The sequence below is a fragment of the Dermochelys coriacea genome, chromosome 8 (genome assembly GCF_009764565.3).
Source record: "Dermochelys coriacea isolate rDerCor1 chromosome 8, rDerCor1.pri.v4, whole genome shotgun sequence".
Taxonomy (NCBI): domain Eukaryota; kingdom Metazoa; phylum Chordata; order Testudines; family Dermochelyidae; genus Dermochelys; species Dermochelys coriacea.
Window position 1 is genome coordinate 35,327,973 of NC_050075.1, and position 27,247 is coordinate 35,355,219.

A 27,247-nucleotide genomic window follows, 5' to 3' on the forward strand; every position below is an offset into this window, starting at 1 on the left:
CTTTCAAGATATTTACAGATTCTACCAAACTAGACCACCTAACCTCAAACTGCACCCACTGGCCTCTCCAACATCTTATGACATCTGTCTCCATTTACTAGCCCTGTCCCCTCCTAAATCATCATTCCCCTTTCTAATATACTTCTCATCAGGTCAGTAGCTGACTTCTTAAGGGATGCAACAAAAACCTTGATCCATCACTTCCTTTCTTACATTTCCTTTGCAGAATAGTGTTTAGAGCCTAATATCAGTGAACATGAAATGTGTCAAGTTAAAAAAAAAAAAAAAAAAAAAAATGCCACACCACTAGGGTTCCCCCCCCGGAGCTGGGGAGTAGGGTGAATTTCACCCCAGAACAGTGCTCCTGCATTGCCAACACCACTTCCTCCTCCAGCCTTAGTTGTCTTTGAAAGGGTCTCCAAATTTTCGGTGAGTCAACTTGATTAAATTCTGAGATGTGATGCTATGGATGTATGTGGCTGCTAAATGATTTCTCTTGCATACACTATATGTAGGAGCCTACTAGTGGTAGAGTAGTGATGCAACCAAGAATCTTTAAAATGACTTAGACAACAGAAAAGAGCTAACAAAGCATGTAGTATGAGAAGTTTATTAATGATATTCAAAATGGCAGTGGGTGTTCTCTGGGAGCGTTGCTAGTCAGTCACATAGAGGCCCTCCCCTTTTAGATCCTATCACTCATCAGCAAGGGAGCTCAGGGACACTTGCATATCCAGTCACAAGCTGCATTTTGGTGTTAACAGGGCAATTCATCAGGGTCCAGGGAGGGATCACCTTTGCGTTAAACATACCCATATTCAGTCCAGTCAAGCTGCAGTGCTTGTGCATTCCATTTCCTAGGGACATGCGTTCACAGGTATGACTTGGTAGTGATTTCTTGCAGAAATTTCCTACTAGGCAATTCTGGAAAGTGACTGGGCACAAGGGCAATATTCAACTGATATGATCCTGTGTTCAGAGTCAATTTTCTCATGTTTACTTCTCTTAGCCCTGCAGAGCCAAGGCAGCTCAGAAAATGAGCTTGTCTGTTCATCTTTGGGCATAATTAAGTTATTTAAGATCTAATAATACTTATGCAAACTATTGAAAGTTAGGTAGTTGCTCAGCTGTTGTTGGTGCATCATTTGTCTAGCAGAACTTTCTTCACAAGATGGAAAAACGCTGCTTACTCTGGTCATGAACTGCTGAGTACGGAGGTCATCGCTACATGGATGCTATCCATCAGAGCCTGTGCTAACAAAAGGTTCTGAACCTCAGCCCATTGGATCAGGGATTCAGGTAGGTGTTAATGGGACTCCATGCATGACAGATCAAGAATTCTAACACCCGCCTGGCAAAAATCTTAACTATTAATTGTCCATTAAATATCAGTGTGGCAAAGGCCAAGGTAGTTTTACACTCAGTGTAACAGGCAATAGGAAAGATGGTCGGGTAGCAGAGCTATCCAACATAAACTTTTCCAGGGTTATGCTGCAGGACTAGTTAAGCAAATAAGGGGCAGTTCTCTCCACTGTCAATGAAAACAGAAACAAATGATTTGAAATATTAATGTATCGAATACATTATCCCCAAAAAAGCGCCATAGTCTCCATATTAAGTGTGCCATGGTGGCCATGCTGATCCAGAATTAATCCCTGGTATAATTCTGCTGAAGTTTATGGAGTTACACCAGAAATGAATTTAGCCCAGAGTGTCCGGATAGCAGTTTATTACACAGGATGACGAGTTGAGCTGTGTAAAACTTGGGCTAGTTTTGCCTAGATTCATAAACATTCTAGTGAATCTGAGCCAAGTTTTGAACAAATCTAAAACCAGTTTGGGGTTACAGTTGGAAACTATTCAAAAGTTGGTTTGAAGTTAGTCTAGCCACAACTCTTCTGTTTTGGCTGAGCTGCTTTGAGCTTTTGGGTTTGTTAGAATGACACACACTAGCCACATGTACAATACTGAAAGTTTGTGCTATTTCGAGAGTAAGCAGGCCCCAACTGTCTCACATGCTTAGACCAAATGTACAGCACAGTGTAAAGATAACTCAAACTAGGGTGTGTTGCCCTTTGTGAACTCCACAGGGACATGAATCAGAACTATGCGGGAACCCGTACGAACTGATCCCCTTGTTCTCCCCTCTTCAGTTTGACACAGCTCTCTGCCCTGGCCTTCCTTCAGTAACCTACAAACTAGAACTGTGGTACATTGTACCTAACTGGCACTGAACAACTTGTGCCTGTCACATTACAGGAGTCTTTCAGACCTTAGTACATATGAACAGGTTGTCTGTGTTCTCTTGTGCATTTTCCATTGTGTCACAATTCCTTTTCATTCTTGAATTAAATCCCTTGAAAACAGGGCATACTGGCACATATGTCAACCACTGAATCCTTTTTACCACGCTCATTCCAAATGGAAAATCATAGCTTTTCAAATTTGCAGCTGTGGTTCTGTCTGCATGTGCTCCGGCCTTCCACTGAACCAGGCCACGCTCCTCCTGTGTCCCTGGGGAGAGTGAGAGATCCTGAGTGTAAGGATAGCAAAATAACTAAATAGCTTATTCATTCAAAGTAACCTTCACTGGATGTGGTTCAAGTTCTGCACAAACAGTTGTCGGGAGAAAGGATTGTTCCACAGCAGCTCAGACCATTGACTAGGCTGGTATCCTGCCTTCTGAAATGGCCAGGGCCTGATGCTTCCAAAAAGACAGAAAAATGCACCTGGCCAGTTATTCAATGCTCTACTGGGGGGGAGGGAACACCCCTATCTTTTATACCTGAAAGCATAAGATTGCATTACCTCTCTATCAGTGGATGGGAGATTCAATTAAAATGATCCTGAGATCCAGTGAGACCTCTGCATACAGGTAACATGGCAGGATCAAGCTTGTAGTGCTACCTATCTTGCTAGTGTTTGTAAAATTATCCCACCCTTTTTAAAAACAAACTGCCATTGTGTTTGATCCAGTGTTTTTCTGCAGCAGTGAGTTCCACAGGTTGAGTATGTGCTACATAAAATATGTCTTCATACTTTAACTTCACTGAGTGACCCTTTGTTGTCATGGAATGAGATGGGATATACAGGAAGGACTGACCAGTTTTACCCATCATTATATGGAATTAATTACTCGATAGATTCCTCTCTCAAAGCTTTTCTTTTCCTATTATTTAGCACTTGGTGAACCCAATCAAGACAGGGCCCTATGTGCTGGGCCAGTGATACTCAGACTGAGGCTCATGAGTCACCAGTGGCTCTTTAATGTGTCTCCTGCCTATGATATTAAAACACTGTGATTTAATTAATAACCGATCTATGTTGTTAACCAATCAGGATGCTTTTACTATGTATTTAACCAATTGTTGAATACTTGGTGAGTCATTTTGCTGTGAGCATTTTATTTATTTATTTATATATATATATATGTGTGTGTGTGTGTGTGTGTGTGTATATAAAAACTAGTAAATGCAACAATGAATTCACACAACTGTGACTCTTTTGTGTAACGTTGATTACTGATTTGGCTCCTGAACCACTGAGGTCTGAGTATCACTGTTCTAACTCTATTCAAAGAGAGAGTCTCTTATTGCATATAAATCCTGCTCTACCTCCAGCTACAACCCTGAATCACTGATTCTGCCAGAAGATAGTTCTCCAACAGCAATTAATATAGATCAGCTTCTCTAGCCAGGACTGAAATCATAACTAAAACAATGTACAACCGGACATGCACAAAGTGAGTCAAGCCGCTGACAGCACCTTATGCATTATAAAGCCTTGTTGTGAAAGCTTGCAATGGCTGTACCTGGAATGGTGTTGTCCAATATGAAGGCAATGCCACCCCCAACAAACATTTCCGTTGTTAATAGCACTGTTAATATTTGATCGACTTCAGGAACACCTACAAAACATGCAGAATGTTATACCGATTAACACGGAGCACTAGGTTAGATGCTACTATCTTCTGTCTGAAAAAGAAAAATAAGACTAGAGTGTGTATTTAAGGAGGACTGGCTGTTTTCTACCAATAAACATCAGTGATGCCATGCAATAACTTTATGACAAAGGCATTTGTGGGCCCCAATTAGATTAAATTGATATTCTAAGACATCTATTTTATCTACCTGCCTTCCCTTGTCACTCTGCTTATATGAATATCTTAGGCCCACTGACTCAGTGTATGTGTTATCTTGAATCCCCTTGTCCATTTTGTTTTATTAGAGTTCCTAAAAATCTAGTTTACAAAGCACACTTCTATGTTGAAATGCTGAGAGTAGCTATAGGCACATATCAAAAGGGAGAAGAGACCAACAGCTGCAAACAAAAGCAAGCTAACTAGGGTTTAGATCTCATTTGGAGCATGACAAATGCCCTAAAGCCCCCCACATTCCTATGGAAGCTACATAAAATTCCTAATGTCATTCCATCATAATTAAGAATTGCAATATTGATAATCATTTATACCACGTATTAGCATAGTGCCCAAGAGACCCACATTCCTATCTTACTAGATGCCAAGAGTTCAGTAGAGTCCTCCATTCACTGCAGTACTAAGAGGGGATATAAAGCATGTTTTGAGGCTTTCATCCAGAGAGCATACCTGTGTTAATGGCATTGGGGCGTGAATCCAAGTAGTTTGGCAATGTCAGCCCAAAAAACATTGCGAATCCCAGAATGAAAAGATTGCGGGAGGAGTTCATGTCAACGAACTGCAGGTTGGAAAGGCCAACAGCTGTGATCATTCCTGCAAATGTGCAAACAGAGAAAATGCAGCCTTGTTACAGACACAGAGGGTCTGTATGCATTCTGGACAAGGCAGAGGTGGCCACCTGCTGAGCCATTGGGACTGAGAGGCAAAAAATTAGGTACCACTAAAGCCATCTCTATTCTGAAATTTGTACCAGTTTAACTAAGGGTATGTCTAATGGTAGAGAGACTATACTGGCATATTTCAGAGTAGCAGCTGTGTTAGTCTGTATTCGCAAAAAGAAAAGGAGTACTTGTGGCACCTTAGAGACTAACAAATTTATTAGAGCATAAGCTTTCGTGAGCTACAGCTCACTTCATCGGATGCAGCGTGAAGTGAGCTGTAGCTCACGAAAGCTTATGCTCTAATAAATTTGTTAGTCTCTAAGGTGCCACAAGTACTCCTTTTCTTTATACTGGCATAGTTACATCACAATAACTATGCTGGCATTAACCCATCGCGTAGACACAGCCTACATTGACAGAAGGGGTTGCTTCAGTTGACATAGCTGCGTCTACACGGGGGTTAGGCTGACACAGCTATGTCAATAAGGGGTGTGATTTTTTTCAGACCTCTGACTATGCTATGTTGATTTAACTTTGAAGAGTAGATCAAGCCTGAAAGAGCGATCTGAATCTGATAAAATCAGACCAGTGCAAACACCTGTGTGGACGCTCTTAATTTGATTTAAATCTGGTTTATATCAATTTAGCTTAAATTGATTCATTATCAAGTTAAGCTAAATCAATATAAACTAGCCTGAAATTGAATTAACTGTGGTCACACTGTATTCTGCACCAGTTTAACTAAATCACTTCTGAAACCAATTTAAAGTTACACTGATTTGACTTTAAATATGGAGAAGACCTAAGGCTGCTATGCATTGGCAGCTTCACCACTTAGGGTCAGGAGACAAAAGTATAGCTCGCACTAATGGTAGTCTCTTAGGTTTGGAGGAAAACTTGAACCCTAGAATACAGGCAGTAGCTGTGCATCCCACTGCTACCTCCCCTATCCCCAGTGATGCTATGGAGCTTCAGTTCTTTTGCATCTTGAGATTGTTCCCTGTAACTGATTCTGAAAGGAAAGCAAGCAGTTTAAGTGGAGAGCTTCAAAGCCAATGTTGATGGGCACTGGGCAGCCAACTCTCTTAGGCAGCGTTGCAAATCTCAGCCTGGCGCAAGCTCTGTAAGTCACTTTTAGGCAAATCAAATTTAAATGAATATATTAGGAAACAATTGGTAGGAAAGAGCACGGCAATTTAATGTTAATTTTGCCTTGACACCCTGCTGATTACATTTATAAACATATCTTTATAGGTACGTTACCGAATAATGTACAGAACATCCCTCCGAGGATAGGGTCAGGAAGTGAGGCAAACAGAGCCGTGAACTTGCCGATGGTTCCCAAAACAAGCATGATGCCAGCTCCATATTGCACCACTCTTCTGCTTCCCACCTATAGAGGAAAACCAGCCTCAAGGTGAAGCAAACTTGCTAGAGTCATTCCAGGCTTAATAATACGTAGCTATTATACAGCTCTGTTCATCCAGAGATCTCAAAGCACTTCCCAAAGGAGGAAAGTATTGTTATGGTGGGAGACACCAGATGCCTCTGTGTAGGGTACATCTACACAGTTTCAGAGCCCAAGCTCCAGACTAAGTGGGAATGTCTACACGGCTGTTTTTAGCGCTGTAGTGGGAGCACTGCAAGCCTGAGTCTATAGATTCTGAGATCACACCTGCGGGGTTTTTTGCTGTGTAGACATACCCAGAGTTTTACAATTCCTTTTCTTAGCACGCAAACAAGGGCACAGTCTGTGAAGACCTGCTGTGTTGTTGCTAGGTTTGTGATGTAGTTTCTTTTGGGGGAGCTGTTGCAAGCAGGACAGGAGTTACTCGTGCCTTACTCTCTCTAACATAGTGGGAATTTTTGCAGCAGTGGGGTTGCTCTCTGAGAGCCCTGAATGTGGTTTTTCTGGGTGCTGTCTGTGACCTCCTCTGCTCAAGGACTGAGTGAGACAGTCTAAACAAACACACGGCACTGACAATATACCCAGACTCTGGTACTGATTTCTGGGTGACCGTGAGATGGGGAAACTGAGATATAGTGAGATTTGTGCAAGCTCATGCAATGGCTGAGACCCCAGACCTCCTGCTTAGTTCGCCAAGCTGCATCAGACTTTAGAAATTAAAGAGGGGGGGGATGTTCTGTTTCATGGGGAGAGACTGGTGAGCCAGAGCTTTCGCTATGGGCTAAGCACTATTAGTTAATCTCAGTGGTGCGCGCTCTACCCTGCATTGGGTGAGAAACACCAGCAAGCCTGAGCCTTTCTACAGCATATTCCCTCCAGTCTTAACCCTGCCACGCTCCTGGGCAAGGCACTTCGGGTACGTCTATACGGCAATTCAAACCTCACAGCTGGCCCAGGCCAGCTGACTCATGCTCGCTACCGTGGGGCTATTTCATTTCACTGTTGATTTCCGGCCTTAGGCTGCAGTCCGAGCTCTGGGATCTGCCCCCCCACACCTCGCAGCGGGGTTGTGAGGATAAATGCAGGGAGTGGGAGGCACTCAGACACAAGAGGGGCAGAGAAGCACCACAGATAGCTAGAATTACTGACAGGTGGCCAGGAACAGAAAGTGAAATCTGACTGCGAGGCAAGTGAAACCAGGCAGGTCCAAGGACTCAGGGGCAGAAGAGGCTGCCCTCTCCTTGCCACAGCAGTGTCATAGAGGGGCTATTGCAGACACACCTTATATAAACACAGTGACCAGGAAGGGCCTCAGGGCCAGCATCAGAAACTAGATAAACCCTGTACTGACCTGGGACTCAGGCCCAGATGGAGTGTGAATCTGAGAATGGAAGTTTGGCTGCTGAGAATGCTCCACCACCTGCCCCAGACCCAGCAAATGGCAGCTACCAACTTTCAGCTGAGCGGAGCTGCCAGGCTGGTGCACTATGAGCAAGAATAGGCCAGAGTTTCTGCTCCTTCGGTTCTACACTGGGCACACAAAATGGCATTAAGTCACCACAGCACCTTCCTCATTCAGTGTCATGCTGGGCTTTGGGTGCAATTTAGAGCAGCCCTAGTACTGCTCTAAGTTGTGTCAGCTTCCATGTGCTGTATGCCTCTTCCTGATCTCTTGCTTCCCCAGTCCATCACACACCAGGGGCTTGGAGAGAGCTATTATGCCAGCTCTGTGCTGGCTGTAGAACCCCCACCAGCCTCAAGAGCAGAGTATTGCACGGGCCATTTAAGCCCTCTTTATGGCTTAGGAATAGCATCGTAGAGGGGCTATTTTGTAAGGAAAAAATGTGTGCCATGGTGTCTACGGATCCATGAAGGGTTTTATAGCCTGAACCCTGCACCCTCTGTTGCACCCACAAAATAACCAGGATGCTAGTGGAAGATGCTGATATTCTCTGCAGCCCAGGTGAGAGGCAGGTAGCTGTGCTGGGCACCGGCTGATCTGTCCAGGTGCCGAGAGCTTTGCAGCGATCCCACCTAACTCAGCACAGAGGGAAGGCGTCCAAAGAAGCTCACTGGCTGGTACCTTTGTGATGCCCAAGACGCCGATGTTGGGACTCGAGGATGTGGAGCCGTTGCCCGTTTCCCAGCAGCCCAGCTATGATACAGGAGATCCCCATCTGTAAAAATGCCTCTGTAAACAGAGAAGCCAATCCAAGAGATTTCATAAGAACATAAGAATGGCCATACTGGGTCAGACCAAAGATCCATCTAACCAAGTATCTTGTCTTCCGACAGTGGCCAATGCCCCTGGACAAGATTTCAGACAGGGCAGTGCTTTCCAGTCAGCAGCTTCTGCTCCCATGTGATGGGAAAGAGTGCGGCACACATAGCCTGCCACGAGTGGCTAGCAATTCCCCTGCGGTGGGGAGTAGCACCGTGGGTGGGGCATGCCCCAGCCTCGTTGTAAACCGTCCCTGGCACAAAGCATGGGCAAGGTTCACACTCACACACAGGACACTTGCACAGCATGTGGCATGTTCTAAATGCTCGACAAACATGGGAGGTGGGGAGTGTTGTCCCAGTTACCACCTGGGGAGGCAGAGCTCAGCCAGGTTACGAGTGCCAAACGGAAGCCTGTTACAGTGTCAAATTTAGGTGCCAAATGGTAGCACCAACAGCCATGTTTCGGCACCTATATTTCCAAGGTGCTGAAACTGCAGCTCAGCTGACCTCATGGGAGCTTCAGGTGCGCAGCCCCCTTAGAAAGTCAGGCCAAGTTACTGAGGGGCCAAACGCTGGCACTTGAAAACTTGGCTCGCACATGTGAGCCTAGAACTCAGGTTTCCTGGCTCCCACCCACTGCTGCCCAGTAGGAATCATCCTGCTGTGGTGCAAACCCCCGCACAAACCCGTGTGTGATTTAGAGAGATGGGTGAGCTGCTTGTACCGTACCTATTAATAGCGTGGATGGGTGGTGCTGGAGCCCCTGCCAGCCTGGCGCAGGCGTAGTAATCCCCGATGGACTCGATAATGCCAGCCAGGGTAGCGCTGAACATCCCTAACACAGCTGCTGCCGTCACGGTGGGCAAGCCCCACTGACCTGCATCGGGCAAAGCAGAGCAAGGGAAGAGCTAGCCCGGGCATCCCCAGCCCTGAACATGGCCATGCCCGCTCAGGAGCCGCACTAGCATGGGTTCTGGACCACACCCTGCCCAGCTCAGAGGGCCAGACACAGGGTGTGCTGGCAAAGGCTGCCCAGCCCATTATCCTTCTGACAAAGCCCACCATAGACTTGTGCTTTGCACAGGTGACCCGGGCAGCCCAAACCCAGCTGTGGGGCAGTGGGGGTGGGAAAAGCTGCAAGCCCCTAGAGCCCTCCCCGAACACACACACACTGGAGATAAGCTTTTGCTGCTGCAGGTTGCTACTTGAGAACTGCTCTGCCTTCTTCTCTGCTACGGTGGTATTGCCAGCCATGGGGGCAGTGCCTGTGCAGGAGGATGCCAGTTTAGGCCACACCCAGCCAGCCTTAGCATCTCTCCTCTGTTCCTGGGCCACCCACTCAGCTGTGGGCATTACCAGTGGCCTCCTCTCCCTGTGAATCAGTATGGACCCCAATGGCTCAGCATGGTGCTGTGCACCAGGGGAGGTGATAGAGGGTGATCTTTTCCTGACAGCAGCTTCTGCTGAGTATCTGATTAGGGGAAAGGGTCATCTCACTCCCCCCAGTCCAAGCTCCAGCACAGGGAGCAGAGCGAGGGGGGAAAATCCTGAGGATCAGTGGAAGATACTGAGCAGGGGCAAGGTGCCCCAGCTCCTTGCCTTGCCTGGGGAAGTGTGCAAAAATGTCCTGCAAGCTGGGCTGGTATGGCACTAATGGCAGGCAAACCAGACTTTGTGCACTGCATGGAAACGTGCATACACTTCTGCACACACTGTCCCTGATCCCTCGTGATTGGACAGAGCCAGTCACGAGAGAATCTCACGTTCACTCACAAGGATATGGTAGCCGGAACCAGGGTGCAATTGACATGATTTTCCCCTGGCATCTGTACCTGGCCTTGTAGCCATATGCCTCAGTATCACGTGGGAAAACGTTCCGTCAGTGTTAAAATATAGCACAACAGCCACACCACCATGATGGCCAGGATGATCTGGGATGAAAACAGAGGCCCATGTAACATAACTGTCCAGGCACATGGAGCAGCAACACCCCCGGAAGCCAGGTGGGAGAACTGCTCCAAATACAGCAAGAATTGCCCACCATGGAATCAAAACCCACAACCTGTGCTAACAACTCCAGGACCTCTATGGTTTCACAGAGATCCTGTGCTATGGACTGCTGACACCAGCACGGAAACAGCAGGGCTTGAAATTAGAACATCCAACCCCAACAATTCAGCCCCTGTTGAAGAAGCTCTCTCAGCCCCTAGCTGTAGCAGGACCCTGCTACATAGTGGAATAGTACCAGTCCATACTCTACGAGGGCCAGTGGTGGACACCAGCACACGCACCCATCCAGGACAGTATTTTGAGGTCTGGAAAAGTTCAGTTAACTCCAGTCTTTCCCCCGTTTATTTTCACATTTGCAAGTATTTCGCTTTCCTGGGTTCTGGCCCAGCCACGGTTAGTGCGAAAATGCCATAGCCACCGCCATGCTTTCTGGTTTTCCAGCCCAGCTGTAAGTGCTAGTGATTGTTAGCCCGATGCCGAAGCCCCAGCAGCACTAGATCGTTCATAGAAGTTTCCGTCACAGGCCTGAGACCCCCTAGTATGTATCTGACCCAGACCGCTGAGCTGTGGGAGTTTTCACCCGTTACTGATAATTAGCAGAGGACAGGACTGTCCATACCGGGAACATTTTGAAGATCTGTAGCCTGAACACAATACAGCCTTTCCCCCATTTGTACCCAGGCAGCCGAAAGGTCGCATTTCGCAGGTACTGGGCAAATAAAACAATCAGAAAAATGGATCTATTGAAAAGAGAAAAAGAGTCATTAGGACATCCCTAGGAAATGCAGAAGGGGAACTCCCTGAGGGCCGAATTGGACTATTGTCCAGAGATAGTACGCTTTCTGGGCAAGGGCCCATCTTTTTGTTCTGCATTTGTACAGCACCTAGTGCAACAGGATCTTGGTCCATGACTGGTGCTCCTGGGCACTACCATAAATAATATTAACAATAGTGTATTTGAACGTAAGTGCTTTTAAACAGTTACAGGCCAGTCCATGCAAGCCAGTGTCATTAGGCTATGTAGATATGGGAAGGAGAACAAATCTGGTGTATGAGAAGAATACACAATCCATGCTGTTGTGGCAAACATGCCTGCAGGTGCCAGTGGCCAATTTTCTCATTCATCATTTTGTGTCTGCTAAGTTCAGAGTTGCTGATGTTTTCTGAGAACGTGTCACAAGTAAATGGTGAAAGATAATCCTGATGAGGTGTTTGCCTTACATATGTTTAGTTGACTGGAGTAAGCTAATCCACTGTTCACTAGCTGGGCTACAACAGCAGGATGTATTGGGTGCTGAGTGGAGTTGCTCAGGAATTTTCTGTCAAAATGTTTTTTTCCTGCAGTGGCTGCAAAATCAAGATTTTTCCAGGGAAAATTTTCAATTTTATGGAATTTTTTTGATTTTCTACTTGGAAAATCAAAAAAAAATGTTTTGCTTTGGGTCAGGTCCAGCTGAATCAAAACATTTTGGTTTGTCAAACTGAATCAAATGTTTTGTTTTGGGACAGATGATGGTACCTGTGTTTGTCTGAGCTTGTGGTTAGAGCCTCATGGGAGTTGTAATTTGGGTGCCTTGTGCCCCCATTTTTCTTCTATTGGCCAGACTCCCTGACTGGACGCATCTCCCATAATGCATCACAGTTTCCCTTCATGCTGAACTGCCACAGTGCATCTTGAGAGTCCCATGCCCCTGTTGCATTATGGGAAATGTAGTCTGGCTAGGGACCCTGGCCCATAGAGGTGAATGGAGGCATGAGGCATCTGAAGTATAACTCCCATGAGGTACTGTGCAGCTCAGGCACACACAGCTTAATGTAGAACTGATCTGAACAATATTTGGACATTTCCAATAGAAATTTTTCCAACTTTTTGCTCCCCAACGAAAATTCAATTTTTCAGAACATTCTGCTTTGCCAAAAATTTGATATTTCAACATTTCATCCTAATTTGGGACAAAAACACAGGTTGAACTTTCATGGTATTTTCAGTCAGCTCTGATATGGTGGTGTTTGGTGCCCTATATGCTTCTAGGATAGACAGACACACAGACAGAATCAATTATCAGACAGATTTGAACCTTGCATCCTATTGAAAACTCAGCAAAGCAATGACTAATGTCATCTATTCTTCCCCTCTCAACCTTTGCCCCCTTTTTGGCTTGAATACTCATTATCAAGTGATCTTGATTATGAAAAACCAATTGCTGTAAGTTACATGGAGCAGCACTGCACGTTTTCCATATGAAATGTGCAAATGTAGGCAAAACTCCCATTGGCTTCAATTAGAGCAGGATCGGGTCTATAGGGCAAACCCCACTGCAATCAGCAAATGTGTCTGAGGATGGAATTTAACCCTGAGCTTGGGGTAACTTGGAGCTTAAGGGGCCAGATTTTTCCTCCAGATATGCATACCCATGAGGGTGTGACACTAAGTACTAGCAGCATGTCACTCTGTGAGCCCTGTGGCTGGTCTCTGTATGATAAGCGAGGAGCGTACAGTGCTGCAATGCCCCAGTGAGATCCTGCGCGATCCCCCGCAGCTTGGAAGACTGACAGTCCTATCAGGGGAGACGGTGGAGTGACGGTGAGGAGGTCCAATGTAGCTGAGCAGCGCCTCCTGGCAGCCCCACAAGCCCGATCACCACTTCCACCAGGCTGGACACGATGATCGCCCCTTGGATCTATGGCGCAAAAAGGGGGGGGAAAAGCATGTGAGGTGTGGAGATGTGGTCAGCTCAGAGCTGTCACAGGCTGCCAGGTTCCTCTGCCTGTGCAGGTGCCAGAGATAGGGGAGAGCCGGGAGGCCTAGTGGCATTGGCATGGCTCTGACCTTGCGTGCTGAGCCCAGCCCCCCATCGCTGGGGCTGTGGAGGTAGCACATTCTGCCCCACGTGGGCAGGGAGCACTGTGGCCATCAGCTACAAGGGTTTAGCTGTTGTGCGGGGGAAGGCTTCATCATGGGGGAAGGGGAAGGATTAAAGCATGGAAGAACCTTGGACAGGGATGGTAATGGGAATATGCATCCATCCCGTCATTATATATATATCCATCCATCCATCCATCCATCCATCCATCGGTCCGTCCGCCCGTCCGTCCGTCCATCCATCCGTCCATCCAACCATCCGTCCGTCCATCCGTCCGTCCGTCCATCCATCCGTCCGTCCATCCGCCCGCCTGTCCGTCCGTCCGTCCGTCCGTCCGTCCAGCCCATGCTCTTCACCAGTTAGAGAAGGTTGGGTTGAACAGCATAAGGGGACACGCCAGTATCATGCAAGAGCAATTCTAAATGGCTGCATCCTGGTTCAAAGAAGAGCAAATGACTAAAACCACATAAATGCGTCTGGGTAAACTGAAGCTGACTAGTGAATAAGCCCGGGAGCCACAGTCAGTCCAGTCAGATGATGTCTGGGAGGCCACAGGCCAGGCCTCTCCTGTTTGAGTGCTGGGTGAGAGCCAGAACTCTTGTAGCTGCTGTAAAGTAAGTCCTCTTGTTTGGTTAGAAGATTAAGCCACTGGAGAATAACTGCACTTTATACGTTATAAAACCCTGAAACTCTCCACTCTCCTGAAACTCTCTATCCAGGCAGCCCAGCAGTGATTTGCATTTTCTGGGTCTCAGCCTACTTCCCAGCAGGAGGTGCTGTCTGGTGACCACCTTTCGTTGGACACAGGAAATGCCACAATGGATCAGACCGGGGATCTATCTAATCCAGGATCCTGCCTCCAGCTGGGGCCAGCACCAGCTTCTCCATAGGAAGCTGCAGGGAGCCCTGCAGTGGGCTGTTAGGGGCTAACTAGCCCCGAGGGAAAGATTCCTCCTAGCTCTCAATAGTTAGAGGCTGGCTTATGCCCTGGAGCCTGTAAGATTCTGTCCCATTCCAAACTGGGTTTTTTTGCACATGGGAGCTTCCCAGGCTCAGGGAGGATGGTGTCATTTAGATATCTCTCCATCTATCAGCATAGACCTTGTTAATAACAATACCTGGCTCTTACATAGCCCTTTCCAGCAGCCGATCTTAAAGCACCGCACTATCTTTAAGGTATTTATCGTCCCACACCCCGTATGGTAGGGCAGCGCTAGCCCCATTGCACAGCTGAGAAAGGAGGCAGACAGACTAAGTGACTTACCCAGTGTCACACAGGAAGTACAGGGCAGAGCAGGGAATTCTGCACAGGTCTCTCACATCCTACCCCAGTGTCCTAACTAAGAGGCAATGCTTCCTCTCCATTGTTCTGCACTGAGACAGACACCAGCGCCATTCACAGCTATGGTGCTGCTGGCATGTCTGAGCACTGACCTGAGATGTGTTTGAAGGTATTTCCCATTGACCAGTCAGTGCACCCAGAGTCACCTGGAGGGCCCTTTTGCTTGTGCGCCTTGGCTGGACATGACTGCAGAAGCAGGAGGAAATTGCAGTAGCTTACCAGGGACAGAAGTGGCACCTGCACTTTGTACTGGCCGCCTGCACAGGGGTGAATCTCACCCGGGAGCAGAGGCTGCAGTGCTGCTGAACAATCCACGCTCATGCTACCCCACCGACGAGGCCATAAACACCAAGGTGCATGGCCCTAATGTGGCCGAGACATAAGCAAGCTGGGTATTTGTCTGGGGGAGTCTTCTTTCCCGTGTCCTGGTGAGACTCATCCCCAGGTCCCCTGAGCCATGTACGCCCCGGCGATGTAGTCACAGAGCACAGCTTACTTCTCTCATCCTTGGGTGCCACACGTGAGATGTGTTCAGAGGTAACGTCCAATTGCCGTAGATCTCCTCTAAGACACAAAACGAGGCTGTTAGATGCACGGGGATAACAGCGCTCCAGGCCCTGCCGCCTAGGGCATGATTCACTGCTGCACTAGTTCTGTTTACACTGGTGCATCTCCCTTGGAATCTAGAGACCCCGTTGTGCTGGCACCGTGTGCCCACGGAGCAAAGACCAATTCCTGCCCCAAAGAGCCGACTGGCAAAGGGTACATCTACCCTGCAGGTAAAGGTAGGATTGTAACACTGGTAGCATATCTGGGCAAGCTTTAATCTACCCAGCATGGGCAACAATAGCAGTGGAGACGCAGCAGCATGGACCAGCAGCCCAGGTACGTACCCAGGATCTCTGGTGGGCTGGTACTGGGGTGGCTAGCCTGTGCCGAAGCCTGCGCCATCACAATCAACATTAGCCATGCCAGCTGGATTAAGGCTAACCCTGGCATGCCTAATGGTGCTGCAATCACACCTTCATTTGCTGTGTAGACGTGCCGTAAATAGACCAGTGTGGGAGGGAAAACAAAGGCAGAGAGAGAGAGGAAGGGACTGGCTCCAAGTCACCCAGCAGGGAACTGGGAACAGAGCCACGGCCTCCTGCCCCAGTGCCTTACCCATTAGACTATACTACCTCTTGATAGCTGTGCTTCAGCCATAACACTTGGCAGGGTGGAACATGACTCGGTACTGGCCCTGAGCGTTCTCTCTTTCAGGTGCTTGGCTGGCTGTTCCTGCTCACAGGAATATATGGGGTAAGGCAGAAATTTTCTCCCAGCTCAGATTGGCAGTGACCTTGGGGGGTTCACCTTTCTCTGTGGCGTGGGGGGCAGGTCGCTTGCCAAGATCCTCTGGGTATTTCTCACTTAATCAGTTCCCTGCTACTGCCTCGGGCACTGGTGTACCTCGGCCCCCCCCAGTTCGTGCTCATCCTAGTGCTGTCTCCTATGGGCGTGGTCCCCTTTTGGTTGTTGGGATTAGTGTGCAGGTCCCGGATTGGGTTGTTGGCCTGATATGCAGGAGGTCAGGCTAGTGGTGGCCCCTTCAGGCTAGTGGAGATCTGGTGGCCTCTTCTGGCCTTGAACCCTGTTATACCCTAAGCTGTAAGGGCTGTACTTGGTGGGGCCGTTAAGTGACTCATGGTCTTTATTGCATGACCTGGTTGTAAATGAAGCTTCAGTTACCTTCTGGGGGACATTTCCATTTCTCCAGGGCCAGGATGGACTTGGCAGGAACCAGAAAGGCGAGTGCGCTTGCTTGAAACAGGGGGAGTCTGCATGAGTAAGAAGGAAAAGCCTCATTTGCAATCGCCTACCGTTCTGCCTCGCCTTCAAAGCTTCCCGTGCAATGGTTCAACAGGGAGCAACAGCCAGAAGAAAGCGTGGAGAACAATTGCCATAGAGTACAACTTACCGGATCCCCAGTGTGGTCTGGATCAGTGTGGTGATCCCGACGCAGGTGAAGATGGTGCCAATGAGCTGGCTGACTGTGTATTGGTCCTTTCCCACACACAGGGACTCTGCCAGGAGAAAGGGGACGGCAATCGTCCCGCTGAAACAGGTCAGGTAGTGCTGGAGAGGGGAAGGGAAAGGAGTCCTTGGTTAAGGCTGTCGGGAAGATCTGATAACCCATCTCCATTTCCAGGGAGAATGAAGTTCGCCTCTGCACAAGGTTGTGGTACACTTAAGTCCCAATGTGCTATGTGCGACTTGTGCTGGACTTCTGAATGTCGGGGTTTGCTCTTGCCACTGCTAATGAGACTGAAACTCAGAGTCACGTATAAGGGCATGTGGTATAGGGAAAACTGAATTAAAATTGTAGAGCGATCACTTTAGATGTTCAGCACCCTGCTCCCATCCCAAGCTAGGGCAGCTCCCCCTGATCACAGCCACCCTGCTCCGCTCGCTCCCCTCGCCCACCCCACCCTCACCTGGTCCTGCTTGCAGTCTAGAGAACTCTGTAGGGAAGTATGTGAGCCACTGTCGCATCAGACAATGAGTAATAATTGTTTGCATCAGACAATGAGTAATAATTGTTTTAGGGAGCAGCCTGCTTTTTCTCTCTCTGGTTTTGTTTCTTTGTGTTGGTAAGGGATTTTATTTTAAGACATAAAGTGGTGTTACGTTGCACCCTTCCAGAAAGATTAAAAACCACAGACTTTCCTAACTTCTCTGTGTGTATGTCATGACCATAACAGCACTGGGAGCAAGAGAGTGGGGCATAGCCCTCTGCTCTCTGCTTCCTTACCTGAAAGCCAAGCAGGATGCAGAGGTACCATGGGGGCACGTCTTCAATTTTATAGATCATGTCGAATTCTTTCTGCTCCCTCCCTGTGTCTGTGGCTTGGTGCTGGAAATGGAGAAAGGACAATTTCAGCACCAACAGGAAGAAAAGGAGTACTTGTGGCACCTTAGAGACTAACAAATTTATTTGAGCATAAGCTTTCGTGAGCTACAGCTCACTTCACCGGATGCATTGGAAATGCATCCGATGAAGTGAGCTGTAGCTCACAAAAGCTTATGCTCAAATAAATTTGTTAGTCTCTAAGGTGCCATAAGTACTCCTTTTCTTTTTGCGAATACAGACTAACACGGCTGCTACTCTGAGCACCAGCAGGGGCAGAGAGCAGAGGCTGGCAGCTAGGCTGAGACGCTTGACAGAAATCAAATGTGAGTAGGTTTCCTTGCTCCCCCATGACTTGGTCTCTGAAGCAATCGCCCCAGTGTAGGGAGATTTGAGACTATGCCCCGGCTGCCTTGGAGTAACATACTCACCCACTCTCTCCTGAGAGCCTGCTGAAGGGCCACATTGCAGCTGGAGCCCACAGGCAAGAACCTGGCTGGCTCCTCATAGGGAGCCCACACTGGAGCAATAGTGCTGCCACCAGTGCAGTGTGTTCCCCACTCCAGGCCCACAGCAGGGAAGGAAGGGAACTTAGTACCACCCTGCCCCACCTCTCGTGCCCACTTCAGACAGCGAAGGGCTAGCAGGGAGACGGGGCTGCATTCTCCAGTGGAATTCTGGCTCGCTCCTGCACAGGGGGGACAAAGCATTCAGTTCCCTGCCCACTTGCGCACAGCCCCCCTGGGGCCGGCTCCAAACAGGCCCCTGAGGTTCTGGGTGTCATCACTCAGACCCAGAGCTGGTGTCTCCGGGTCCCTGAAGCCTCTGGTTCCACTGCGCTGCTGTTTCCATTAGCCACACGTTCCTAGGGCCAGTGCTCAAAGCAGGCCGGGATTACCCAGCATGCATTGGGTGCACTTGCACAGGGCCCCCATCTCAAGGGAGCCTCCACCCACAGGAAACAACCCCAATCCAAGCTGCAGTGGTGCTGTAACCCCGTGCGCCAGTTCACAGCACCATGCTCTCCAATCATGACAGGGGAGCTGCCAGGTCAAACCTAAGCAGCGCAGGGCTGGGTGAGGGTGGGTGGGCGAGGGTGGCTGCGATCAGGGGGAGCTGCCCTAGCTTGGGATGGGAGCAGGGTGCTGAGATGGGGGAAGGGGGTGCTGGTGGCCAGGAAGGTCCCTGGGGCAGTGGGTGAGGGGCTGGGGGCAAGTGGGCGGATGTTGGGTGAGCAGGAAGTAGGTCAGGGCTGCTGGGATGTGTGGGGGCTGCCAGGATAAGTGTGCACAGACAGCTGGAGCAGAGTTCTAGTTTAAGGAAAGTGGTGGGCCCACTCCCAATTTCCAGAGTGCATAGGGCCCCAAAACTCAGTCAGCTGGGCCTGGCTCTGACCCTGTGTTACCCCATGTGCTACCCGGGAGTTCTACAGCTGTTGGCCCTTTGCCTGCTGTTTCCAAAAGTCCTAGGGTTTCCTGGGCAAAGTGCATGCTTGGCGTCTGAATTTCACATGCAAGGGGCAAAGGCCTCTCTGGGGGTGTCTCCTCTCCCGAGGAATGCTGTGCATGAGGATATGGTACAGAGTGGTGCAATCCACAGGGAAGAACTGCTCTCCTCTTATCCCACCAGCTCATTGGTAAGGGCCTTCCTGCTTGAGGTTTTTTGCCCAAGAAGGGAGCTGCCAGCTATCCCCAAACCCCTGCAGCATTCCCTGTTGCTAGTGAGGTCCCGCAGGGATCTGTTCTCAGCCCAACCCTATTCACTATCCTTCTCAGAGCTCTGGAAGGAGAAAATTGTCCTAGTAAGATGGGCAACGGACACACAAATTGGTGGCAAGATGGACAGGTCACTTACACATCACTTGGTAAGCTGGGCTCATTTGACCAACATGCCTTTTGGTACAGCCAAATGCAATGGACAAAGAATGTGGGTCATGCTTAGGAGGACGGACAGGATCCTGGAAAGCAGTGATGCTGCAGAGGACTTTGGGGGCAACAGAACTGGAGCTCCTAGTGTGATTCTGTAGCTAAAAGGGTGAACGTGATGCTTGGATGTGTGAGCAGGGCCATATCGAGTAGGAATAAGGAGGTGCTATTACCTCTGCACATGGCCTGGATACTGGGTCCAGTTCTGCTGGCCACATGTCAAACAAGATGTGGAGAAATTGGAAAGGGTGCAGAACAGAGCTACAAGAATATGTGGCATCTGCCAAGCGTCCCTTATAGCGAGAGATTAAAGAAGCTCAGTCTATTTAGTTTGTCCAAGAAAAGAATAAGAGGTGAGTTGATCATGGTCTATAAGTACCTGCATGAAGAAGAGATTTCTGACAGCAGAGGGCAGAACAAGGCATAACAAGATCTCATAGTTGGAAGCTGACACTAGACAAATGCATCTAGCAACAAGGTGCCAATTTTTCACAGTGAGGGTAATTAACCATTGGCACACTTGATCTAGGGATGTGGTGGATTCTGAATCACTTGATGTCCGTCAGTCAAGACTGGATATCTTTCTAACTGAGATGCTACAGCTCAGTCAGGAATGATGGTCTAGATGCGAGCCTCACTGCCTGGGTTCTCCAGCCTGGGTTATATAGGAGGTCAGACTAGCTGATCAGAATGGTCCCCTCAGGCCTTGGAATCTATGAATGTACTCCTCTGAAGGCCCAGAAACAGTTGCCAAGACCCAGAGAAAAGATCCTCTGCTACCACCAAGCCTCTGGCTTCACTGTCCAGACCCAGTGCTTTATCCCCAATCCTCCTGCTAGTGTTACCAGCCCCAGTGATTTTAGACTCTTGGAATTACAGCTGGTCAAAATACCTGTCCTTCCCTCCAAAAAATTTCAAATGAAAAATTTCCCTTTGAACTCTTTTGTTCAGTTTTCATAGGAAAATTTCTCAGGAAAAATCAAGTGAATGCTTGGTGTGTCGATTCAGTTTTCAAAAAGTGAAGTTTCTTTAGACATGAAAGGGTCATTGTTGTTCCCCTCCTTTCCCCCCTCCCCATTTTGCCAATGAGTGAAATAGAACACCACTCACGGGGGTTATTTCCTCCCCTCCCTTTTTTCACTCCATCCCTTTTCAAAACATCCCTGACTTTGGGAACGTCACTGATCAACAAAAAGAAAAAAAAAAGACCTGCTGTAACTCTGCCACATTCCACAATGGCCCCTATGTTTGTGTTTCAGAGGGGAAGGGATGTCTCTCCAGGGAGCTTGGAAAATACCCAGAGAGTCAGGAGGGCTGCTGCAGACACCAATGGCTGCAGAGGAGAAGGCTCTTGCACCAAGCCAGTGGTGAGGTGCTGAGACAGGCCAACTGCTACATGAGCAGGGGCGTGGGGCAACAGAGGGACAAGGGGATAGGGTGGAATGAGCCCACAATGAGCTTTAAAGACAAGGAATGTCACTTTTTTAGGGGCAGACTGTGACAAGCTCAATGCGCCCACCGTGCTCCCTTTCTCTCCTGTGGTAGCTACCTGTATCGCAGCTGGCAGCAACTGTGGGGCCACTGCCCATCCTTGCACCCAGCTGGGTGAAGAAGGGCTGGCAGGAAGGCAGTGGATGGAGCCTCGGCGGCAGCCCCACAGCATGCCAGCTGAGCCTGCAGTAATGTGCACCAGGTAAAAGGCTGGCACAGTTCACCTCTTGCATGGAGCCAAAGGGGGCAGTTTGTGATTCCTCAAGTCCCAGCCTGATCCTTGGTCTGCCCCTAGGGCAGCGCAGCCATATGCTGCCCCTCGCTCAGAGCTCATCTGAGCCCCTCACCTAACAATGGACCCATCCCTCAGCTAAAGCTAGTGGCAAGCTACAGTCTCAGCTGCCTGGCATCCTAGGCAGAGCGCTGGTCTCACCTTGTCCTCGCTCTCCAGCTCCTTCCCATACGAATTCTCGGTGATGATTTCGGGGGTCCCCTCGTGCCAAGTGGAAGCTGCATTTCCATTCTGCATTTCCCCAAGGGGCATGGAAGACAGAGGAAGTCACTGCTTAGAGAAACTGCTGGTGGAAGCACCATCACCAGGAAAATAAAAGATCGCAGCGCAGAAGAGGCAGCGCGGTTTGGAAGGATGCCACTGTCTCCATCATGCTGGTGGCTGTTGCTAAAAGCAGCTTGTCTGTTTTGGGAACCCAGAGAGATGTACCATAGCTCTGAGAGTGAAGAATTCGTCTTTGTTCCCCATGCAAAGAGCAGCCACCACCATCCAGTCTGAGTGGCTTTTATTGACATTACAGGGAGCAGCAATGTGAGACGAAACAAATGGAGCAGCTCAGTGAGAGCGCCGTGTGTGTGTCTCCTCTGTGACATGCTGCAGCAGCACTGCTCACACAACGGCTGCTGGCCTTGAAGCTGAGCAGATTAGACTTTATCTAAGTTGTTCAGCTTTAACTATATGGATTTAACATGTTATCAGAGTGGTATAGTTAAAGTGGTACAAACCCCCAATATGGACGCAGCTAAACCAGTATAAATGTGCTTATACCAATAGAGCAACCCCTATACGGGAAGGGGAATTAGCGATACTGGTATGAAACACCTTTATACTGGTATAATTGCATCCACTGGTACCAGTATGACTATATCAGTGAAAAATCAAACTCCCTAACTGTAATAGCTAGATCAGTCGGTGTGTAGGCCAGGCCTTAAAACACAAAGGTACAGTACAGAGAAATCAAATGGCAGTTACATAGCTACATAATATCCCTTCTTAAAATAAGTGAATGGCTTTAACAGCATTGTCACCACTTGTGTAGCACATTCAAAGACCTTTACAGAACACTAGTTAAACCTCAGAGCACCCCCAAGAGACAGTAGTGACCTATCACCCTCATTTTATAGATGGGAAATCCAAGGCAGAGAGAGTAAGTGACTTGCTCAAGGTCACCCAGTCCATTGGTGTCAGTGCTGGGATTAGCAGCCAGGAGTTCCTGGGGCTCAGCTCACTCTCCCTTCACTAGTAATGCTGACAGAGTTTGGATCATTGCTATAGAATACACTACTGTTTAACACCCTCCCTGCTCTCCCCTCCCCCGCCCCGGGGAAGCTGGATCTTGAATACATGCTACATTGCATTGTAAAGGAGTCACACCAAATCCTCCACAGTATGGGCCCAATCCTGCAAAGGGCTGAGCCTGCTGTGGGGTGCTCAGTGCACTTCACACCCAGTATCTTCAGTGGCAGCTGCATGCGCTCAGCAGAAAACAGATCAGTCCCTGTATTACAGTAGCCTGTACAAAATAAAGCCAAGTTCTTTGCAAATTTACCTAACAAAACCCCCAAGATTCCTCAGTTTCTTGGATCCCATTTCTCTGTCTGTGTTCTTTACCCTCTGGGGCCCGGATTCTGGCCTCTCTTCTCTCCTGGGGCCTGACTGAAGTGTCTGCCTGACCTCCAGTCCCAGCCTGATTCTTAGAACCTCACAAGTCTTTAGCTGAGTCCGTGAACGCATAGTGGATCTGCCAGGGTTCCCTGGGCCATGTCAAAGGGGAGAGCTGCCCAGGGTGAGGCAGAGCCAAGGAGGGGAACCAGCAGCGACAAAAGGACATCACTTGAACCTCATTCATTCTGACTATTAAGTCATTGTTTGATGTCAAGTGCTCCATTCCTGAGTGGCACAGCGGAGTCACCCCTCACTGGGGGCCGAGTTGCTTCCACTTCGCTTCTAAGATAGATGGATATGTTTAATCAGTCAGTCCAAAGGGAAGCCCTTTGTGAAATCTGGCTTCCAAAAATGATTAAATGATAAGTTGCCTTTACCTTCAGACACAAGTCTAAGAAAGAACCTGTGATCGCTGCTCCCCTCCCTTCTAACAACCAACACAGATAGTTTGCCACCCAATTCTCAGATAGTTACCTCAAAGACTGGTAAGAAAGGAAATGGATGCATTTGGGGAGAAGGAAGGGGAGGGAGTGAAAATACGGTAACAGCAAACAACATGTTCACCTTGGTTTGAGACAAATCTTCCGAACTGTTCCCCATTCTCCTGCAGAGTGCCACTGGGATTTCCAAGGGGACTTTGTAGAGTGACGCTTTTTTATGGTCGTGGGGAGGACTTTAGTCAATACACCCGACATTGTTCATGGAGTCAATCTATAACCACAGCTATTGGCTGCTGATTGTGAAAGAAATGAGAGCTGTGTTTTTAAAGATAATATATTAACTCCATTAATTATGCTTGGCATCACAGGGGAATGATCTGCCTTTCCTAAATGTATCGGTTTTTCACAGTTCTTTTGTGAAAACATTAGAGAGCTGAGTTACAGTATAACTGACTAGTTCATAAATGGACTGAATTACAGATTGCACTAATTAGCTCATCAAGTCTGATAGGAAGCACCATCCTGCTGAGCCAATGTATCTGCGCCTGCTCTTGTACTCTCTGATGTGTCAGCCCACTGGAGCGCCCCCAGTCAGAGGCTCTTAGATCTGTGTGTGGTGTACATTCATTGGGCAGGTGGTTCTGGTTTGGAAGTAGATCCCCCCCAGATGCAACGTTCCACAAAGCAGTGGGTGTTTGGATCTGGGGTTTTGGTTCGGGCCCAGCAGACTTTTCCAAATCCAGTCAGAACAGCCCTAAACCTCAGACACATGCTGAACTCTGCACTGGCCATTTCTGGATAAGAGGTTGTTCCATGGCACTTCCTGTTACAGAGGATGGAATCTGGATAGGCAGAAAAAGAAATAACAAAAGGTACCTGGATATTTTAGACCCTAGAAAATGACTGTGTTCAAGTCTGGATCTTGGTGCCCACAAAACCTTCATGCCTTTAGAGCCAGTGATTGGAGGTGGGGGAATGTCTTTAAAGTAGGCAGGCAAAGCTCATGGGCATTGCTGCTTCTCAGAGCCAAGCGACAGCAGCGGGCAAAGAGCCGCTGCTCCAGGGTATCTGTGTGGGAGAGGAGAGTGCAGAGATATGTCAGTGTCATGCCATGAGAACAAAGAAGGCACAAATGGCCTTAGACGGACCTATTCTTAGGCTATTGCTCCAGCTGCCTTTCACCTTGAGCCAGTGGGGACTGGCTGAGGTTATTACAGACACTGATTACTTTCCTCTACCCCAGCTGCTAACTTGGCAGGAGGTCCATGCTGATGAGATCAGAGCTGTGTTATTGCTCCAAATGTTTAGTGGTGCGTGTGCCATATTCTGGACAGTGGGATCTTTGTGGGATGGCAGATGTGGGACCAGCAGGCTGCAGTCCTCCTTAGTAAGTATGGGAGGCATTTACTGCTCCTTAAATAACAGCACTTTGTGCTTCCCTCCCAGGGTCCTCAGCGTGCTACAGACATCAACTTACACCCTCCTTTTATAGACAGGGAAACTAAGGCCTGGCGAATAGGGCTGAGCCTTTCACTCCTTTTTTATGAAGCAAGGATTGCGTGGCAGGCTCTTTGCTGACTTGTCCAAGGCGATGCAGAGCTGGGAACACAACGCAGTGATCCCAAGTCCCAGATCACCCAACAACAAGAGGTGGAACATTTCCCCATAGGTCTCATAGATCTCAGACACCCTCCCCGACTCAAGAGGCAGCTACATAGAGTTGGCTTCCCCAGGGGGACCCCCAAGGAGCAAACAGAACAGTGCATTGCATAGGCAAAGCTACAACCTTGAGTAGTTCCAAACGCATACTCCATTTGGGGTCATGCTTGTCTCAGGACTAGACATTATACTGACAGGCTCAACATGGGCATTTCAGGTCTGCAGACACCACAGCTGTTTTACAAACAGATACACCATCGGTCAGAGGACAGCCCCAAACTTTGGGGCAAGTCAGCTCTGGACCTGGGTTCTGTTCCCAGTGTCTTGGCTTGGACCATGCAGAAATGTGGTAAAAATTAGGCCCCGCCCACAACATCATTGGCTAGGCAAACATTTCTAGTGTAGACCTGGCCCGTATCTCACAACACCACAGCTTCTTCCTTCCCATAAAAGCATCTCTCTCTTGAAATAGCGTTCCCGACAAAACTCTTTCGGGATGGGTGGGAATCGTTAGCAGAGATTCACCCCAGTTTATGTTCAGCACCAGGCCCTCAGCTTACATGCCTGGGCCCACAGAAAAGGGGCACAGCCCATTTCTCAGGGAGCTATGGCCACACACTTCTCCCAGAGTGACACACCCTTAAAGACATGGCCTAATAATGCTGGTTCTAATCTGTTCCTGGATTTCAGCAGCTGAAAGTCGGCACCATCATTCTGCTATTTGGTGGTGCTGATCCAGTTCCCAGTGGCTAACCACTACAGAAGATAGGCTAAGAACTGAATGGGCCATGCAGACCAAACTCTCCTTTCTCCAGGCCAGGGGTGAGGCACAATGGCTGGGAATATGGAAGATGCTTGTGCTGCCACTGTCCATGCTGTGAAGACCCAGAGTCATTGGTCACCAGGGCTGTCCATCCAGTGCCTTTCACCATCTAAAGCTCGAGGATGGCAGGAGGCTGGTGGGAAGGTGTCAGCAGCCCCAGGCTTGTGCTGCTGTTGGAATAAAGTCTCTGTACCCGTGTCTATCCATGATTCACACTGATTCTCTCTAGTAGCCTATTAGTTACAAAGGTTGCTATGAAATTAAGCATTAACTTGAACATTAGATGCTAAAGAATGTTTGCTGATGGATGGGAGAACTAATGTTTTCCACGTCCCAGCTGATGACAGGGGCCAGGACTATGGGAAAGGGCAAGGTGTCACAGGGTCCACTCACTACTAGTGCACCTCTTCCTGGCTTCTCTGAGGACCAGCTCCTTCTGGGTCCAACACCCACTGCTGCCACTCATTCACACACCTTGCCACCTCCCTCCCTCTCTCTTTGTGACTCAGGAGGCTCTCTCTTCATGGCTTGGCCCTCAGGCCAGGTCATTACAGTTCTCCCATTCTGCGGTTTCAAAGTCCTATTGGACAACACTCCCAGACAGTCTTCTGCTCCACTGTCCAGTCTGAACCACTTCCAACCCGGGCCCACCCTCTACTCCAGGATCCAGTCCAGGGACCCTATGTCTAGCAATTATGGTCTGCTTTCTCCCAGACCCTGCTGCTATTGCCCTGGACTCCTTCCTACATCTTCTGACTCCTCCAGGTTTACCAGCCCAAACTCCCTTCTCCCAGGGGGTGATTGCGGACTACTTCCCCTGAAGCCCCTTTCTGCTGTGAACTTCCTGGCTTTATACCAGCCTACCTGTTCCTTCTCAGCTGGGCTCCATCATCAATCAACCTTTCAATCCTGTGCTCTCCCGAAGGTGCAGCCTGCTCTGCCGTGCGTGGTGTGGACACCCCATCACACACAGAGTGGAATTAGTCACTGTTAACTGCCATCACAAAGAGGAAACCTAGTTGTTGATGCATCCAGAAGGATGGCAAATGTGGGATCTGGGACAAAGATGGGATGGGCTGCTCATCTGGGAATCCCATCTGGAATGAGAGAAACCCCATGGGAAGCACTGCAAGGCCCAGTGCTTGAATGGTGGGGAACTGGCCTGAGCAACACACTGGAGAATGACCCTATAAGGGCTGGTCTACACCAGATTTTGTACTGCTGTAACTATAAGCAGCAGTAGAACTGCATCCACACTAGAGGCTTGGAGTTATAGTGATACAAAGACCATGTATAGATAAGCCCCAAAGTACAATCCTATGCTGGCAGGGATTGACTTGATGACCCAAAATGTCTTCTCCATCTCTAATTTTTGGTGGCCACATTAAAAGCCAAGC

At 48.7% G+C, this 27,247-nt stretch overlaps 1 protein-coding gene across 1 annotated transcript; it reads right to left on the reverse strand.

Moving 5' to 3' along the window:
• Positions 1-698: 698 nt before the first annotated feature.
• SLC23A1 (solute carrier family 23 member 1) lies at positions 699-27,035 on the reverse strand. Its single transcript, XM_038413104.2, is given in 21 exon segments — positions 699-1,531; positions 2,273-2,514; positions 3,812-3,907; positions 4,607-4,750; positions 6,082-6,211; positions 8,310-8,366; positions 8,368-8,400; positions 8,402-8,417; positions 9,179-9,326; positions 10,223-10,322; positions 10,324-10,380; positions 11,079-11,199; positions 12,957-13,048; positions 13,050-13,073; positions 13,075-13,140; positions 15,162-15,229; positions 16,397-16,485; positions 16,626-16,783; positions 17,460-17,561; positions 21,405-21,494; positions 23,493-27,035. Coding segments are annotated over 21 exon segments (1,914 nt in total). The 5' UTR covers positions 23,529-27,035; the 3' UTR covers positions 699-1,486.
• Positions 27,036-27,247: the final 212 nt, after the last annotated feature.